The 17786-nt window shown below is 44.5% G+C and overlaps 1 protein-coding gene across 1 annotated transcript in view; it reads right to left on the bottom strand.

The window, feature by feature from the left end:
- Positions 1-4765: 4765 nt before the first annotated feature.
- LOC142907988 (uncharacterized) overlaps positions 4766-17786 on the bottom strand; it is a 30419-nt gene continuing 17398 nt past the window's right edge. The window contains exons 3-11 of the mRNA XM_076058080.1: positions 17463-17559; positions 17014-17142; positions 12901-13014; positions 11736-11858; positions 10952-11037; positions 10527-10815; positions 9898-10173; positions 8940-9118; positions 4766-5536 (exon numbers count right to left, since the gene is read on the bottom strand). Of these exons, the coding sequence (XP_075914195.1) occupies positions 5372-5536; positions 8940-9118; positions 9898-10173; positions 10527-10815; positions 10952-11037; positions 11736-11858; positions 12901-13014; positions 17014-17142; positions 17463-17559 (1458 nt within the window). The 3' untranslated portion in view covers positions 4766-5371. The remainder of the gene's footprint in view (positions 5537-8939; positions 9119-9897; positions 10174-10526; positions 10816-10951; positions 11038-11735; positions 11859-12900; positions 13015-17013; positions 17143-17462; positions 17560-17786) is intronic.

Here is a 17786-nt window from a genome sequence, read left to right as displayed (position 1 = left end):
CCAGACTCAATGCAGAGATCTCGGAGTCCAGCATTTTGGAAACGCTTTCCTAATTATTGCCAGCAGTGTGCAGATGGTGTGGAATACCCCAAGCCTGACGACGATAACATGGAGCCTGTCACGGTGTTTCCATGTGATCTCGACAGCCGGCGCATGCACGGCTTGGTTCAAAGAGGCGGACAATCTTTGTCAGGCTTAAGTACCTCACGACGCTCGGTGACCGGTGAAGCACCTCGTTGACGGTAGACACTTGTGTCGCTGGAGCACTGATGGCGGGCAGAGAGCCTGCATTGTCGGGGATGACCGTCGTCTCACCTCGAGTCAGGATGTAGAAGCCTGTCCAGCTGCTGATTGGCTGGTCTTCCTGTTGTGACGTGCGTGCTAGGACCCGAACAAGGTTCTTCTCCCTGGCAAGCTGAGTATTGGCTGCGGTATCGCCATCTGCACTGTTGCTTTGTGGTGGCCTCCACCCGTTGTCCAGCGTTGTAAGTTGGTACCATTGGCGGGGGTGCATTAATGCTTCTCTGCTTTGTTTTTGGCAAGAGTGGGCAATGGGCTGGACGGGACCTGGGCTGGCTCGCTTTGCTTGCACAGCAATCCCTCACCGCTGACAGTGACGGTTTCTTCAAGACGATCGATATTGTCCCAGGCTAAAGTTGTGAATATACCAGGATGGATGTTAGCTGGTAGGGCAATGTCACTCCCTGATGATGAGAGGTTCAGAAGACGCAGGGCAGTGCCGATCTCTTCCATCCGTGGATAGGACACACTGTGACCAAGTCGGTTGAGGATGTTTATCAGCTCTACATTCCCTGACAATGACTTGACACTGAATGGCAGAACAATGTGTTTGGAAGGCTTGGTCGTTGCACATGTCACTGCATAAACTATGTCATGGACAAATGATTGCAGAAGCCGCTGAACTCTATGGGATGCATGATCAGGATCATGAGCGCCTGTGAGTAGATAGTTCAGGAAGACAATGAGCGACTCTGGAATGGTAGGACATTCTGCTTCTGGTTGCACTTCAGGTGGCCAGGCTTGAGGAACATCTTGACTCTTGATGTCCTCTTTCAATTTGACGGCTGCTTTGGCTATAACATCTTCATCACCGAGACTTTTCAGGGTCTGCAGCTCCCTTTTTAGAGACTTATTTTATTTGGTAAGTTCCCTCATGGACAGGTTAGCTGGATAGAGGAGGAGTTTTCCTTTCACATCAGAGAAGATACGCAAGGCTCCAGCAAACGCCCTCTCCAGCTTTCGCCTTATGTGCTTCTTCGTTGATTCCTTGACTTGGACAATGCCTAGAGAGTTCATTGAAGCAACCAGGCTAGAAGTCAGATCAGTCTAGAACCAGGCAAGAAGTGCCAATGGTTACCACTAACAAAGTTATTGGATATAATTGTGTGCATGTTATGAAAGTTTACAATTTATGGAAGCAAAATATCAAAAAGATCAACATTGACAAACTGAACAAAAATCATTACTTTTGCCTGTAGTACCTGGCCTTAACTAATAATCTTAAGAGGTACATTAACTTGTCGATTTAAAGCTTTCATGACTGCAAGGATTCATCTTCTTTGGTTCTTTCGGTAAAGTCACGTAGAATGAGAATAAAATAATAAATGAATAAAATAAAATTACACAATAAAATTCTCACGACGTTTCGGCCACAACACAAGCGGCCTTCATCAGGTGAAGGGACGAGACTGTCTGGAGGACAGCGCTGTAGCGAACAGAGCCAAGCTCAGACCGCGACCTTTAAGCTGTGTGAGAAGAAACAGAGCGCCTTGACAAATGAATTAGCATACAAAATTTGCATTTAATTGGCGGACTTAGCATGCTGAAGGTCGCTTGTGTTGTGGCCGAAACGTCGTGAGAATTTCATTGTGTTATTTTATTTTATTCATTTATTATTTTATTTTCATTCTACGTGACTTTACCGAAAGAACCAAAGAAGGTACATTAACAGTACATTGAGGGTAAAGTTGGCACTTTAGATATATTTTATGACCAGAAATAATACACAACCACTAGTACTTGCCTCACCTGCCAGTAAATGATCATGAGCAAACAAGCCGCTGGAAACAGAAGGAAAACAGATAGCGCCAATCTATTCCAGACTTAACTAAGTCACTGAAATTGAAGAACAAGCGTGAATAGATGCAAGAATGTGTAAGAAATACATCCGTTGGGGGCAAACATCCATTTTGTTAGTTATTTCTTATCTTAATTAACAGCAGAGGTGTTGGAATGTTTTATTTGCAACGTTCGGGCAAATAGGCGTGAATGCGATAGGTGCGAAAGCAATTATCCTGGGAGAAAAATTAAACAGCTGCTCATTTGGAAAGGTTATCGCGTATTATTTTACTTCTGTTGGTGTAACAAATACAATGGCACCAATGAAGTTTGGCCAACTTGGGTGGTACCGATATCTGGTCTGGCCCAAGGGGCTCTAAAATGTGTCGACTACAGGCATCGTTAACGAAACGTCGTTCGTGGAACGAGGCTCGGTGGAAGGAATAGAAGTGAAGGGAATTTGTCACGTGACTGTATGACTACCAAGGGTCACACTGGACATCTGTGAAAAAAAAGAGCTTTGTAGCTCATCGGATTCCTCCAGTATGAAGACAACTATTCTGAAAGCTAAAGAGGCAGTCTTGAAGTGACTTACGTGGGCCACTGCTGGTGGAAAGGCCTCCACGAGAGGGGTCTCTAGAAAGCCTCTCCCCCCAGAGTATATGTTGCACTATTTCACCAGGTAAGGCCCCACTAAGCTACATAGCTCTTAAATTTCGATTTAAAGCTTTCGTGACTGCAATGATTCATCTTCTTTGGTTCTTTCGGTAAAGTCACGTAGAATGAGAATAAAATAATAAATTGATAAAATAAAATAACACAATAATATTCTCACTATATACATAGCTCTTCTTTCAGAAGTGGAACCTGGCTATCATGAATGATCGCCCAACGAAGTGGCTGATATCATCAAAGTCGTGTGGAAATTTAGAGCAGTAGCCAAAAAAAACTCGAAACGTGTGATGTTGATTCCTAAATGTGGAGGGTAAAACCCGGAGGACCCAGAGAAAAATCCACGCCACCACGGCGGAGGGAGATGCAAACTCCAAATATACAGGAGGCGTCAGGGTCAGGATCGAACCCACAACTTCCTGTATACCAGGCGATGTAGTCAACATCTCCTAGCCACCATGGAGCCCCAAAAAGAAAGCCCCTTCCCCCGTGAAAAAATATTTCGCCTTCTCTTCCATGCTGGTCGGATGCCTTAAAAAAAAAAAACACATCGGAGATACCCACTGTTTGTCCCACCACGCGCGACCTCCTTTGACACTTCTGGGTGGATAAAGGCCAGAGAAGGGGTACGGGGGAGATGCAAAACAAAAGACTTGCACCGTAACCAGGCACGGTGGCGACTGAGAATATCAGCACGCCCTGCTACCCCCGACCCCTTTTGAAACGCAATAGCCAGGGAGAGCTTCCTTCCTCAGTACTGCTGCGATGTTTAGCTGGCGATTACAACAACAACAACAACAACCAGCAGCTTCATCAGAGGATTTGCCAGAATTGTGAAGAAGTCTTCCTGTTTCCGGTCTTAAATAGTGAAGGTAATTTCACCACTGTAGATGACGAATAGAGCAAGCTGATGACATCACCTATGATGACGAATAGAGCAAGGTGATGTTATCACTGATGATGAATACATAAGGTGATGTCATCACCGATGATGACGAATAGAGCAGGGTGATGTCATGACCGATGATGAATACATAAGGTGATGTTGTCACTGATGATGATTATGGTAAGGTGATATAATCACCGATGATGATGATGAATAGAGAGCAAGGAGATGACAATCGCTGATGATGATCATGAATCAAGTAATGCAACTAAGAATTGTAATACTCTTTGGTTCTATTGGGTAAAGTCACGTTGGTGAAAATAAAACAACAAAAAATCATGACGTTTCTGCCACAACACAAGCGGCCCTCATCAGGTGAAGGGACGAGACCGTCTGGAGGACAGCGCTGGAGCGAAAAAAGCCACGCCCAGATCACGACCCCCAAGCTAATCAATGTGTGAACGAAAGAGCTTCACAGCTCATCGGATTTCCTCACTCCAGACGGTCTCGTCCCTTCACCTGATGAGGGCCGCTTGTGTTGTGGCCGAAACGTCGTGATTTTTTGTTGTTTTATTTTCACCTACCTGACTTTACCCAATAGAACCAAAGAGTATGGATCCTAGCAGTCACAAAAGCTTTAAATATAGAATTAAGAATTGTAATCTTCTACGAATGTTTTTCGGAGTTGATTACTCGCGGCCATTTTTTTGTTAAATGGCGACCATGGCCATATCAGGCATCCCCGGCCTGGTAGTGAGGGAGCCTGGCAAAGCGATCTGCTCTGGAAGTGGCAGCGATCTAATGCAAGTGAATACATCTTGCTTGGCCCGTGATTAATTAATTATGATATGTATCGTGATGCTATTTATAAATGAATAAAACAAAGTTAAAATAAGCCGACCGTAACTTAAATGAACCATTGATGAATGTTTGTAATCTTAATGAATAGGACCGATTAATTTGGTCTCGTTGACTAAACACCCCCCCACGGCAATCATGCACATTCCTCTGCGTGGCTGTCAATGGACAATACCTTTCTTGAATTGGGCAAGGGTTGTTACAAAAACTTGACACGACGGGAGGGAATTACAAAGCGGAGCGGTGCCAGGGAAGAAGCAGACAGAGCAGTTGGGTTCATAAATGATAAAAAAAATATATATATTTGAGTTATCTTTCCAGTACAGGCCCAATGAGCTATACAGTAGCTCTTATTCAGAAGCGACATGGCTATCCGAAACGATAGCTCAACGAATTCCTGTCAACATCATCACGTGGAATTTTATGGCAGCAAAATATTCTAAACGCGTCACGTTGATTCTTCATGCGGAAGGGAAAAGAGGACGACTTGGATGAAAATCCACGTGACCACGGGGAGAGAGATGTTGCAAACTCCAAATAAACAGCAGGCGTCTGGGTCGCGATCGAACCCACGACCTCCTGTCCTGTATATGGGGCAGGGTAATTAACATATCCTAGCCACCGTGATTTGTGCAGTGCAATAACCACTGGACCACAACTACCCCCCACGCACCATTCATCATCATCACGATCCATATGGCAGATATCCCCATAGTCGTAGGTGGTGGTTTGTTTCCACTTTCCTCTCTCCCTGTCTTGTCGTGCCAATATGCTAAAGTAGTGGCCGCATCATCTTTCCGGCACCAATCTCGTTATGAGGTCATCGTCAAGCCATTCTCCGTTAGGTCTTCCCCTCTCGCTCTCCGGTTCCACCCATTAGAACTTCTCAAAGACGTTCTCCAGGTCTGGGTAACTTTCCCTGAGGTCCCACAGCGCCTCCCAGAACTGCTTGACCCTGGGTCGCCCCCTCGCCATCACCAGCTCCACCATGTGCTGTGTCGCCTTCTCGCTGCCTTGCCGAGCTTGCATCTCCTTCACGGCCTGCGGGTGGACACACGAACGCAAAGACGTCAAGTTCAGAGCGGAACGACGTTTCTGTAGCGATGGCGGTTCTTCAGAGCCGCTTGCCTGCAACACTCCAGAAGCACTCTGTGTTTCCGTTGTAAAGCAGCAGCGTTTATGACAAAGTGTGACTCTTGTAAAGATGATCCAACATGAGCAACACTTCCAGGTAAAGTTGTATTCCTATTCGGGACTTACCCCTATCGAACACTGGCCAAACTCATCGAAGGGTTTTCTTAAAACTCGGGAGACAAACCCAGCAATAAAAGTATTCACCTCAGCGTCCACTCCATCTCTTCCCCCTACCCACCCAGCCCCCCCGGCCGACTCTCTTTGTCTTCCCAATGCAATGCCTCATCACTCTCCCCCCCTCCCCAGTTCCAACCAAACCTACCCCAGCCCCCTCCTTAACACTCACGCCTGTTCTGTTCCGTCACTCAAATAGCACCAACATTTTGAAAAACCACATTCCTCATCTCAGACCACTATCATCTTATGCACAATTGTATCATCGCTGTGAAGCGCGTTAGAAAAAAAACGCTCTGTAAATTTTGTAAAGATAAGGCCACAGAGTTCTTGATGAATGTTCAGGTTTTGTTTTATTGTAATTACATACTTCCGAGGACAATCACGAGTTGTTTTAGCTACGTTATTTATAAGGACAATAGGGAGAATCCTGTACGTATAGATAGTAAGACATGTAACACGATTTTTGTTTCTGGTTGCTAAGTGTTATTTTTTAATTGCTTATGCCTCAACAGTATAGAAAATTGCTATTATTATTATTGTTGTTGTTCCCCTCAAACTTTGCTTTTGTGACCAGGACTTTACGTGAAGGAATGACACAAATGCACGCCACGTTTTCTCATTGAAAATAGGTAAATGTCAAAACATCATTGGCCTGTTCTTAGTTTTTTTTCGGTGAAGTCACGAAAAAAACTAAGAATATGAATTACTGCAGTCACGAAAGCTTTAAATAAAAAAAATCATTGTCCTGGTCACAAAAGCAAAGTTTGTGGGTAATAGATAGCCATTTTCTGTACTTTTGAGGCATAAGCAATAAGAAAATAACACTTACTACCCAGGGACAATGTTTTTGTTACAGTGTAATCAGTAAGACATGCTTCACACTCTATCGTAATCTCCATGACCTTTTCATTTCAACATTTTCCCCCAAATCCACATCCCGTAATTTTGCTCAATATTTTTTTTACGTACAGGAATCCCTTGCCACCCACTGATTTGCTAACCGAAAGCTGAATGTGCACAGGGTTTTATTATTTCTATAGCGATTTACCAAAAGCGGCCTGGGCATTTGAGTGTCCGCGGTTAAGCACGGTGTTAAGGAAGTCGAGTGACGTAGGTATGGCGTCATTGCATCACATTGTAACGCGCGGCGTCATCGTTACCAATGTCGCGGGGTTTCCCGTCACAACTGCCTTGTCAATGCTTAATTCGAGAGACATTTTCTACAGCCATAATACCGCAGTACATAAAGTTCGTTTGTGGATGTTGCCGCAAGCTCTTTTGATGTGCACGTCATCAGCATACAGGGATACTCTTGACCCATTGGCTTCTAAATGTCACGCGGTAGCACTCGGTATATATTCAACAAAGAAAGGTCCCTGGACAGATCCCTGCAGGACACATACTCTGATGGTGCGCTGTTTTTGAGTTGTACGCCTTTTGGCGTCTTCTGGTCCAACACCAATGGAGACTAGGCTCTAAGAAAAGCTGTCTCGGGTGTGGACCAATCAAATTCAAGGACAGTGCATATTATCAGAGTTGTCTTTTTTGTTTGCATTCTGACTGCTTGTGTTGTGGTTTTTGCAAACATGATGCCTTGAATAAAGGTGTCAGTTTTTGTGCCAGTTAAAAGGGTAAAAACCTATTCCCACGTTCCTCTATTTTAGCATCTTGACAAAAAAACGATGTTTTTTCATTGGTAAGATAATCACACAGCCCAAACAAGTGGCGATCCAGATCCTCAAATACGCTGGTGCAAAGTGTCATTAATAATGCTCATTTTGTTTTTAAATACTGAATGCAATTGAAAGACGCTCTGCATGGCTTAACCATGGACCCGAAGCGTGGTAGCGCGTGGTGGAGGTGACAGAGAGTTGTGTCTTCAGCACGGACGAGTTAGAGGGTGGATCGAGTCCCCTCCACCTTCTAACAAACCCTTCCCCCCCCCCCCCATTATCTCATTGCCATCGATCATGATCACCGTCGTTAACATTAAAGGTGTGTCAAGTTTACGTAATGCGTGGTTACGTTTTTATTGTGCTGTGTAATATACTGGATCTTATTCGGTGTTTCGATAATAAACAGGCAACTGAGTCAGACCATGGCGAGTAGTTCCCCCTAACTCCCTATTTCCCATAGGCCCCCGGTATTTGTAACCAACCAAGGATTTGACAACCGCGGCCTTTTCCGGGAATCTAATCCCCGCGGTAGGCGAGGGATTAGCTGTACATTCACACTGTCCATTACATACACTTACACGTGCTGCTTTTGGGTCCTTCAATTGCATTCAATATTTTTTTAAAAAATGAGCATTATTAATGACACATTGCACCAGCGTATTTGAGGATCTGGATCGCCACTTGCTTGGCTGTGTGATTATCTTACCAATGAAAAAACATCGTTTTTTTTGTCAAGATGCTAAAATAGAGGAACGTGTCACTTTTGTATGTGTCCTGCAGGGATCTGTCCAGAGACCTTTCTTTGTTTAATATATACCGAGTGCTACCGCGTGACATTTAGAAGCCAATGGGTCAAGAGTATCCCTGCATGCTGATGAAGTGCACATCAAAATAACGACTCGTGCAATGAGCTTGCGGCAACATTCACAAACGAACTTTACGTACTGCGGTATTATGGCTGTAGAAAATGTCTCTCGAATTAAGCATTGAGAAGGCAGTTGTGTCACCAGTTGGCATAAAACCACATCTCTATCATGAGTATCATGAAAAAAAAAGATACTAAGTATATGTTAAAAATACTATTATGTTACTATACAGTCCGATGCAAACAGGGGTAACGGTCGTCTTAGAAACGTCATCATTATAAGATCACGTGTGCCACTACCTATGTGTGCTATGACCTATGTCTAATGCTCTGTTCAATTGTGCTTCTTACATCTGTTCGTGCTCTCGGCACTTATTTCAGCTTGTCCAACCCTAACGTCGGCATGGACCTCATTGTGATTGCTCACTGTCAACCAATCCCGCGGCAGACTCAAGATGCAAATGTTCTGTGCAGCCTAGAAAGTAGGTCCGTCGTGATAGCCTTTGTGCCAAAAGGACTGGCCAAACACCAAACGTCCTTATTCATGAGGCTACGCGTGATTGTGATGACGGTGATCTTAGTTGGACTTTACCCGCACGCTGTTGTCGGTGAGGATGTTCCTGATCTGCAGTTGGGAGAGCAGAGGCGTCAGGTCGTCGCGCAGCGCCACGAGGAGCTCCCTCGTCTTGAAGCGGATTTTGTCTCGGAGGACAAAGTCGCTGTACTTGTTCAGAACCAGGGGGGACTTGTTGGAGAGTCTCCGGAGGAAGTCTGCGGCACCACAGAAGGGGGGGGGAAACGCAGCGGCAATTGGCGCCGTTTCAGCCTTCAAAGGTGGATGAGAGCAGGTTGGAGTGCTTTTGGAAAATTTGAACAAAATAATGAATGGTAACTACATCATTAGACCTCCTTTTGCCAGTACCAAAATATGAGAATAGGGGTTTTCCCCTTTTTTTCTCGCAACAAAACTGAAACCTTTTTTTACGAGGAATCACGTGGTGCATTAACCACAATACTTGTGGCATCCTCTGGTCTAGCCCCAATGGAGACGAGGCTCGAAAGAAAGCTGTCTATGGTTGTGGACCAATCAGTTTCAAGGACGATGCATCATATATCGTCGGTGTGTTTTTTGTTGGCATTTTGACCACAAGTATTGTGGTTAATGGACCACGTGATTCCTTGTAAAGAAAGGGTTCAGTTTTGTTGTCAGAAAAAAATGTGAAATCCCCCTTATTCTTAATTAAATGTAACGTAACCAATGTGCCTGAAGAGTAAAGTTTTAATCGGCCCGCATTACCTGCTATGACGTACGGATCAGACGCGTGGACACTGACAATTAAAAGGAACAGCACTGCAAGAGCATGAAATAGTACACGGTTTCAAGTTACGTAGAAAAACAGAACGACAGTGCATGGGTTATAGGACATTGCTTTGTTAATTAATTGCGTCTGGGCAGGACAGGTCACCAGAAGGAATGATGGCCGGTTAATGCGACAAATGTGGATTGTGTCTGAAATTAAACGTTGATTATAAATGTATTGTTTTGTTACCAAGGCCTCCCAGCCACTCCTTGAGTCCAGGATACTCGTTCTGCACGGCCTGCAGAGCAAAGAGCAGCTTGAGGCAGTCGTCATTCCCTCTCTCTTTGAAGAAGTTGAGCAGCAGCTCCGTGCACTCCGCGCCATCCCGGATGCCCTTGGCCTCGGTGAAGAGCTCGTTCGGGATCCGTCCCCGGCTCATCAGCTGCAGCAGAAGATGCTTGGGGTCTCTGGCGATCCAGAGCTTCAGATCCGACTCCTTATCTCGAATGGCCCTCAACGCCTCGCCTGCGATCGACAGAGGTTCATATGAATTCCACAAGTATCGTTCTACACAGATTTATTTGATTTTGTATGAAATTAGGCCACGATTGTGAACCAACGCACAACGTATAACATATTCAGGTTCATACTGGTACTTAAACAGTCAAGTGTGACGTGAAGTCGTTCAGTCACGCACAGCATGACATCATTCCTGTGCGGCTTTAAACGTAGCGTCGTAGTCTCCGATCACTTCCCCGAGGACGAACTACGTGTTGGAAAGCAATTACGGAAGCCACGCATATGCATGGTTTTTCTTCCTCGACTCTCACAAAATGGCATTCGATATCAATACACCGGTGCGTTCACGTGGGTCGTACCGTGTGTCTGAATCCACTTCCACAGCTGCACGTATTGCTTCCTCACAGAGTAGAGGGCGTCCCACAGCGTCTCACAGCGTGCCTCTCCCTGGCTGATGAAGTGGTCCAGAACGAGCTCCACACTCTCCTCTCCGCCCTTGTCGACGGCCGCTTGGTGCACTCGTCGTGGAATCAATTTGAAGCCGTTGAGATGCTCCAGGAAAGCCGAGGGATCCGCTCCGATCCAGGACTTGAGATTCTCTTTGTTCTCTTGGATCTGTTGCATTGTCTCGCTGCTCTCATTGCTCCTCTGTAGCGTGTGGAGAAGACACGGTCACGATTATTTCTGTCTATCTGGGATGGAGTTTTCAGTGTACTGGTGCATGCCGACACACTGAAACAATGTAGAGTAGGGTCATCATGCCATTATGCTGCGTTGAGTTTACCTGAACTCCTTGTGTCACCTCGTGTTCATTTTGCACGATAACAATCGGTAGATTTTCATCATGCTCATTATTTGTATGAGTAGTGTCTGCAAGAAATCCGATAAAGTTAGTTAATCACTGATTCATAGCACAGTCGATGCGGTTATATTGTTCGACACAGAAAACTAAACATGGCGATCTTGGAGTCAGGGACAACCTTTAAATGTTTCCTATAATTTTAAGATTGGATAGACCTTAACTGGAATGTAAAGTTGCATAATTGCATAGCCAAGATGAAGATGTCATCACCTGCGGCTAAAGACCATGAACAGACAGTTTTGCGGTCGTTTTTGAATCAGTCCAAATCCTACCTCGATGCCCCTCGGGACCTCGACAATTGTCAACTTCCTCCCTTTGTCACAAGAGCGGTAAGCACAGAACGAAGTAACGACGACGCTTCAATTGAGCGTCCTGTCCAACACGACTTTACTCGGGTGTGAAATATTGTCGGATGAGTTGAGGCACGGCAGAGGTGACTGTCACCAGTAGCAACACTCTCCAAGGGACTATTTCAAATGACACCGAAGCCAAAGCTCTCAAAAGGGATGTAACTCATTTTCATCATTCTGTGCAGTGGTGTCTGCAGAGAGCATTCAGAGGTGGCTCGTGCCGAGACGTGATTTCTCCACGCATCTTAATTATAATGAGAGTAATGAGAGTAAAAATATATTTTTAGTCGACGTATAATTTTATCCACAATACCAAGATTTTATATTTAGATTAATCACGGAACATGACCACTTACCGGGACGCTTCAACATCTTCTTAAAAGTCGACCCCTTCAGTTTCATCTTTAAGCACAATATGTACAGCAGGAGTCCAGTCAGGACGAAGCCGAGGATTGTTGCCAACACGACTGACGTGGCGTCTGAAATTTTATGAAGGAGATAAAAGCACAAGCTGTCAACAACAGTCCCCTCTACGCCTACTTTTCCGGTCTATTCGGTGCATTGAACTGCACGGGAATCCAGTACGTTGCATTAACACAACCTGTAGCAAAATCAAACCATTAAATCGGTGCCCTTTGCATCATTTCTATCATTTTTTTTTATCACGAAAAATATCGTGAAGGCGCTTTTTCAAAGATGATCATTTGCAGCAGTTTCACGTTTTTTGATCATTCGCCTTTCCCCAAGAACGACCTCTATCATTCACCATAAAAGCAGGTGGCGCATTTAATTTTGTTGAATGCACCAGTAGAATTAACTAGCGTATCCGTTTGGCTTGAACCACAAACCTCTGAAATGAGAAGTAAATACGCTTTCTTAGCCAGTGTGCAGATTTCGATGCAAGGGGACTCCAGCCTAAAACTTCTGTGTAGGGAAAATACAGATTTGGTGTTCAGTATTGCACAGGGTAGTGAGCTGATAACATCACACGTGGCTGTGCTTGACCATGCATGCAGTCTTCTTTGGTTCTCTCGGTAAAGTCACGTAGAATGAGAATAGAATAATAAATTAATAAAATAACACAATAAAATTCCCACGACGTTTCGGCCACAACACAAGCGGCCTTCATCAGGTGAAGGGACGAGAATGTCTGGAGGACAGCGCTGGAGCAAACACAGCCACGTCCCTTCACCTGATAAAGGCCGCTTGTGTTGTGGCCGAAACGTCGTGAGAATATTATTGTGTTATTTTATTTTATTAATTCATTATTTTATTCTCATTCTACGTGACTTTACCGAAAGAACCAAAGAAGATAAATCCTTGCAGTCACGAAAGCTTTAAATCATGCCACGCAGTCCCTGAAGCCTGCAATAGACATGAGGTTGAGTTTCAATTCGTGCTTCTACTGCGGACAGCTTGTGCCGTTTCAGTTGCCAGGCTGTCCCCTTGCCCCCACTGTCAGCTGAGAAACAAAACAGCTTATTGTGGTTGACTTGAGCGGCTTTGTAAGCCGACTACTACCTGATCGTGGATCCTCTGGCAGGCAAATTCCCGAATCGTCGTCTCTCTGGAGCCCCTCCGTGCACCGACACACCGTGTCCTGGGCCACGGAGCAGTTCACAGCCACCTCCTCGCCTGCAATGAGAAAGTTGATCAGTTTCAACGCAGATGGTTGGCTACGTACGGTGTGAAAAAAGTTCAACATGGATTTTTTTGCAATCTTGATTTGAAGCTTTCGTGACTGCAGGAATCCATCCTCTTTGGTTCTTTCACGTAAAGTCCAGTAGGTAGAAATAAAATCAATCACGACGTTTCGATCGCCACACAAGTAATCGTCTTCAGGTGGGAGAGGGCCTTAACTGGTTGTTGATGTTTCCATTCTACCTGTCATCGTCAGCAGTTATTTCCGACTCTTTGAGTTACATTACCAATTTACATTGCCAAGTTAAATGTATTTGCATTAACGGGCTAAATGTCTCACTAACAAAGCCAATGTTGTCCCTTTTCCCTTGATGTGACGGTGGCTCTCGTTTTTTTAGAAGACTATAACTGGCTGTGATGTTGTTGTGTGTCTCTCCCTCTGTGTGTGTCCCTCTGTGTGTCTCTGTGTGTGTCTCTGTGTGTCTCTCTCTGCGTGTCTCTCTCTCTCTCTGTGTCTCTCTAGGTGTGTCTCTCTCTATACGTGTCTCACTGTGTGTGTGTGTGTGTTTCTCCTATTGCCATCATTAGGGGGAAAAAAAACGGTGATCCAATCTCCGACCCCCCCAGGAACAGGTTTGCAGATTTGCTGAGCAGAAGGTTGGAGGGAAAGGGCTCGAGAGGGATACAATGAGGGAGCACAAGGGGGGGGGTGGGTAAGCGAGATAGAAGCCGGGACTAGAGTTGTATCGGTGTCGTTTCACAAGTTGCACAGCCATTTCGTCCCTTTTCGGGGTTATTTGGCTCCACACGTCTCCACACTGGTCGAAGCGTCCTGATGCAGGAAAGGCCCATAGACGTGGCTGCATAGTACACTACAACAATGGTTGTCGCCGCAGTGCCCTGTAATGTGGTGCCGCGCCAGGCTATAGAATCTGTTTTGTTTTCATTACGTAGGCTTTCATGAAGAAGATTTTTGGGGGTAGATTTTGTACGTAGATTTTAGACAACTATAACCCTCCACCGCCCAAGAAATGAAATAAAATCAAGTTGTAACGTAGGCACATGTGCCGATTGATTTGGGAGGGTTTTTTTGCAGAAAATTTGGCGAATGTTGAATAGAAAGCAAGATTTATTTATTTTTTATATATATATAATTCATATGCACGGTGATTACCAATCAGGGCACTGTCCAGGCTTAACCCTGTCTCGCTTCTGAGAACTCAGGAGATTGGGTCCATTCTGAGTTATTGTCATGGGCAGGACATTATTACTGAACCCATAATAATAATATATAGGATGGACAACAGCAGGAATATTTAAAGTGTTGTAGTAGTAATAGGTTTTTACCCTTTTAACTGGCACAAAAACTGACACCTTTATTCGAGGCATCATGTCTGCAATAACCACAACACAAGCAGTCAAAATGCTTGTGTTGTGGTTATTGCAAACATGACGCCTTGAATAAAGGTGTCAGTTTTTTGTGCCAGTTAAAAGGGTAAAAACCTATTACTATATCTTGTTACTGGCAAAAGAGGTCTCATAATAAAAAAAATAAAAGTGTTGTTGTTGTTGTTGTTTGGAAAAATAGAAGTAACCGGAAAGAGACTAAGAGCTATCAGAGTAAATGGCTTGACGACATTGAAAGAGATTGGTGCCAGGACGATGTGGCCACCAGCAAATTGGTACAAGACAAGGGCAAGTGGAAACCAATGACGATATGTACGGGTTATCTGCCCATGGATCGTGATGATGATGATGATGCACTGCACTATACACTACACGATTATAAACCACGCTATACACTACACCATATACTAAATTATACACTCCTATATACTACACTTCAGTACTACAAACTACACTATACACTACACTATACACTATGCTATACACTACACCATATACTTAATTATACACTCCTATATACTACACTTGGGTACTACAGACATCACTATACACTGCACTATACACTACACGATTATAAACCACGCTATACACTACACCATATACTAAATTATACACTCCTATATTATACACGTAGTACTACAAACGACACTATACACTACACTATACACTACACGATTATAAACCACGCTATACACTACACCATATACTAAATTATACACTCCTATATACCACACTTCAGTACTACAAACTACACTATACACTACACTATACACTACACGATTATAAACCACGCTATACACGACACCATATACTAAATTATACACTCCTATATACCACACTTCAGTACTACAAACTACACTATACACTCCACTATACACTACACGATTATAAACCATGCTATACACTACACCATATACTAAATTATACACTCCTATATACCACACTTCAGTACTACAAACTACACTATACACTACACTATACACTACACGATTATAAACCACGCTATACACTACACCATATACTTAATTATACACTCCTATATACTACACCATATACTTAATTATACACTCCTATATACTACACTTCAGTATTACAAACTACACTATACACTACACTATACACTACACGATTATAAACCACGCTATACACGACACCATATACTTAATTATACACTCCTATATACCACACTTCAGTACTACAAACTACACTATACACTACACTATACACTACACGATTATAAACCACGCTATACACTACACCATATACTTAATTATACACTCCTATATACTACACTTGGGTACTACAGACATCACTATACACTGCACTATACACTACACGATTATAAACCACGCTATACACTACACCATATGCTAAATTATACACTCCTATATACTACTCTTCACTACTACAAACTACACTATACACTCCACTATACACTACGCTATACACTACACCATATACTAAATTATACACTCCTATATACCACACTTCAGTACTACAAACGACACTATACACTACACTATACACTACGCTATACACTACACCATATACTAAATTATACACTCCTATATACTACACTTCAGTACTACAAACCACACTATACACTGCACTATACACTACAATAATATACATTAGGCTATGTGCTACACTACTATCCCTCCTAGCCGAGAGTTTGAGTGTTTTTTGTTTTTGCATGGATAAGTATCCCGGTGCCGTGCTTCTGATACCGAGATATCGTCCTCCAAAGTCAACCACTCTGCTCCTCCACGAGTTTGCCGAGCTCATCACCGTGATGTGCCCAACCTATGACAGGATGCTCATTCTGGACGACTTCAACATCCGTTCTAGATTTGAAGCTTTCGTGACTGCAAGGATCCATACCCTCTGGTTCTATTCGCTAAAGTCACGTAGTGGGTAAAAAAATAAAACAACACAAATCACGACGTTTCGGCCACAACACAAGCGGCCTTCATCAGGTGAAGAGACAGTCTGGTCCCTTCACCTGATAAAGGCCACTTGTGTTGTGGCCGAAACGTCGTGATTTTTGTTGTTTTATTTTTTACCCACGTGACTTCAACATCCGTGTCGACACCAGGAATTGCTCCTTGTCTGCGGGGGGCATCTTGGCTCCACTTGATTGCTTTGGTCTCACCCACCATGTGAATGTACCCACTCGCAGACATGGTCACACCCTCCACCCTGTAATTCCCTTTGGGATTGGCGTTTTTAGATGTGCAGCCTGTTGGTCCTCGCCTTTCTGACCGTCTGGCTGAGCGATTCACTGCGGGGCGTGATCCTCCACTTAATTTCATTAGAAGGAGGCGAATTGTGTCTCGTCCGATCAAGACTATGAGCCCAGCTCTATTTTCAAGATTTCTGATTACAACAATTGGAATATAATTTGAGGTGGGATTGTCTTGCTTGGAATATTCGTTCAGGTTCCTTGTTAAGTTTTCCCCGTGTTTTTTTTTTAATGCTGGTTGAATTGGGAGTATGCAGACCAAACCTGCCACGCATTGAAAAACTACAAATGTCAAACACAATTCACATCTACGGCAGCAACCCACTTGCTGTGCTGTCATCTACCTGGTCCACAGCTGCTGCATTGCGAGCACACCTCCTCCTGGCTGTCCCTGTCCATGAATCTGCCTCTCGGGCACGGCTCACACAAGGCGCCCATTCCATCACCGATGCAGTCCGCCACTTTGTGCATCCCTGAAAGGCAAAGAGGTGTGAGCAAGCAACGGAGTTGTTGCAAACACAAACACACGGCCACAAGTTGGTGAGATCGAGCTGCACTGGCAAGTCAACATGTCTCAGGTGTGATCAAGAGCACAATGCCCCGACTGAAAACACGTTTCATTCTTTCAGTATCCACCATTGACATCCAAATTGTTGCCAGGTCACGGGGGGGGGGAAAAGTTAATTCCATTTTAGTTTCCTTTCCACAGGAGCTGAGCCGTGACTTGGTGGTTTAACGGAAGCAACCGGTCACCACAGGGATTGTGGGTCTCCGTGTCTTGGCGTCGCTTTACCTGCACGGCACAGCTCACAGCAGACTCCTTGTGGCGATTTGTAGAATCCATTTCCACACTCTGTGGCGGCTGACAGCTCCTGCAGTGCATAACACACCTGCAGAGAACATCCACGCAGAATGGAGTCACCGGCTGACAGCTCCTGCAGTGCATAACACACCTGCAGAGAACATCCACGCAGAATGGAGTCACCGGCTGACAGCTCCTGCAGTGCATAACACACCTGCAGAGAACATCCACGCAGAATGGAGTCACCGGCTGACAGCTCCTGCAGTGCATAACACACCTGCAGAGAACATCCACGCAGAATGGAGTCACCGGCTG

The sequence above is a fragment of the Petromyzon marinus genome (genome assembly GCF_048934315.1).
Source record: "Petromyzon marinus isolate PM22_M1 ecotype Great Lakes invasive population chromosome 68 unlocalized genomic scaffold, UKy_Petmar_22M1.pri1.0 chr68_unloc.1, whole genome shotgun sequence".
Taxonomy (NCBI): Eukaryota; Metazoa; Chordata; class Hyperoartia; order Petromyzontiformes; family Petromyzontidae; genus Petromyzon; species Petromyzon marinus.
The sequence above is the reverse complement of the archived record's forward strand: the minus strand, read 5'-3'. Positions and strand labels throughout refer to the sequence as shown.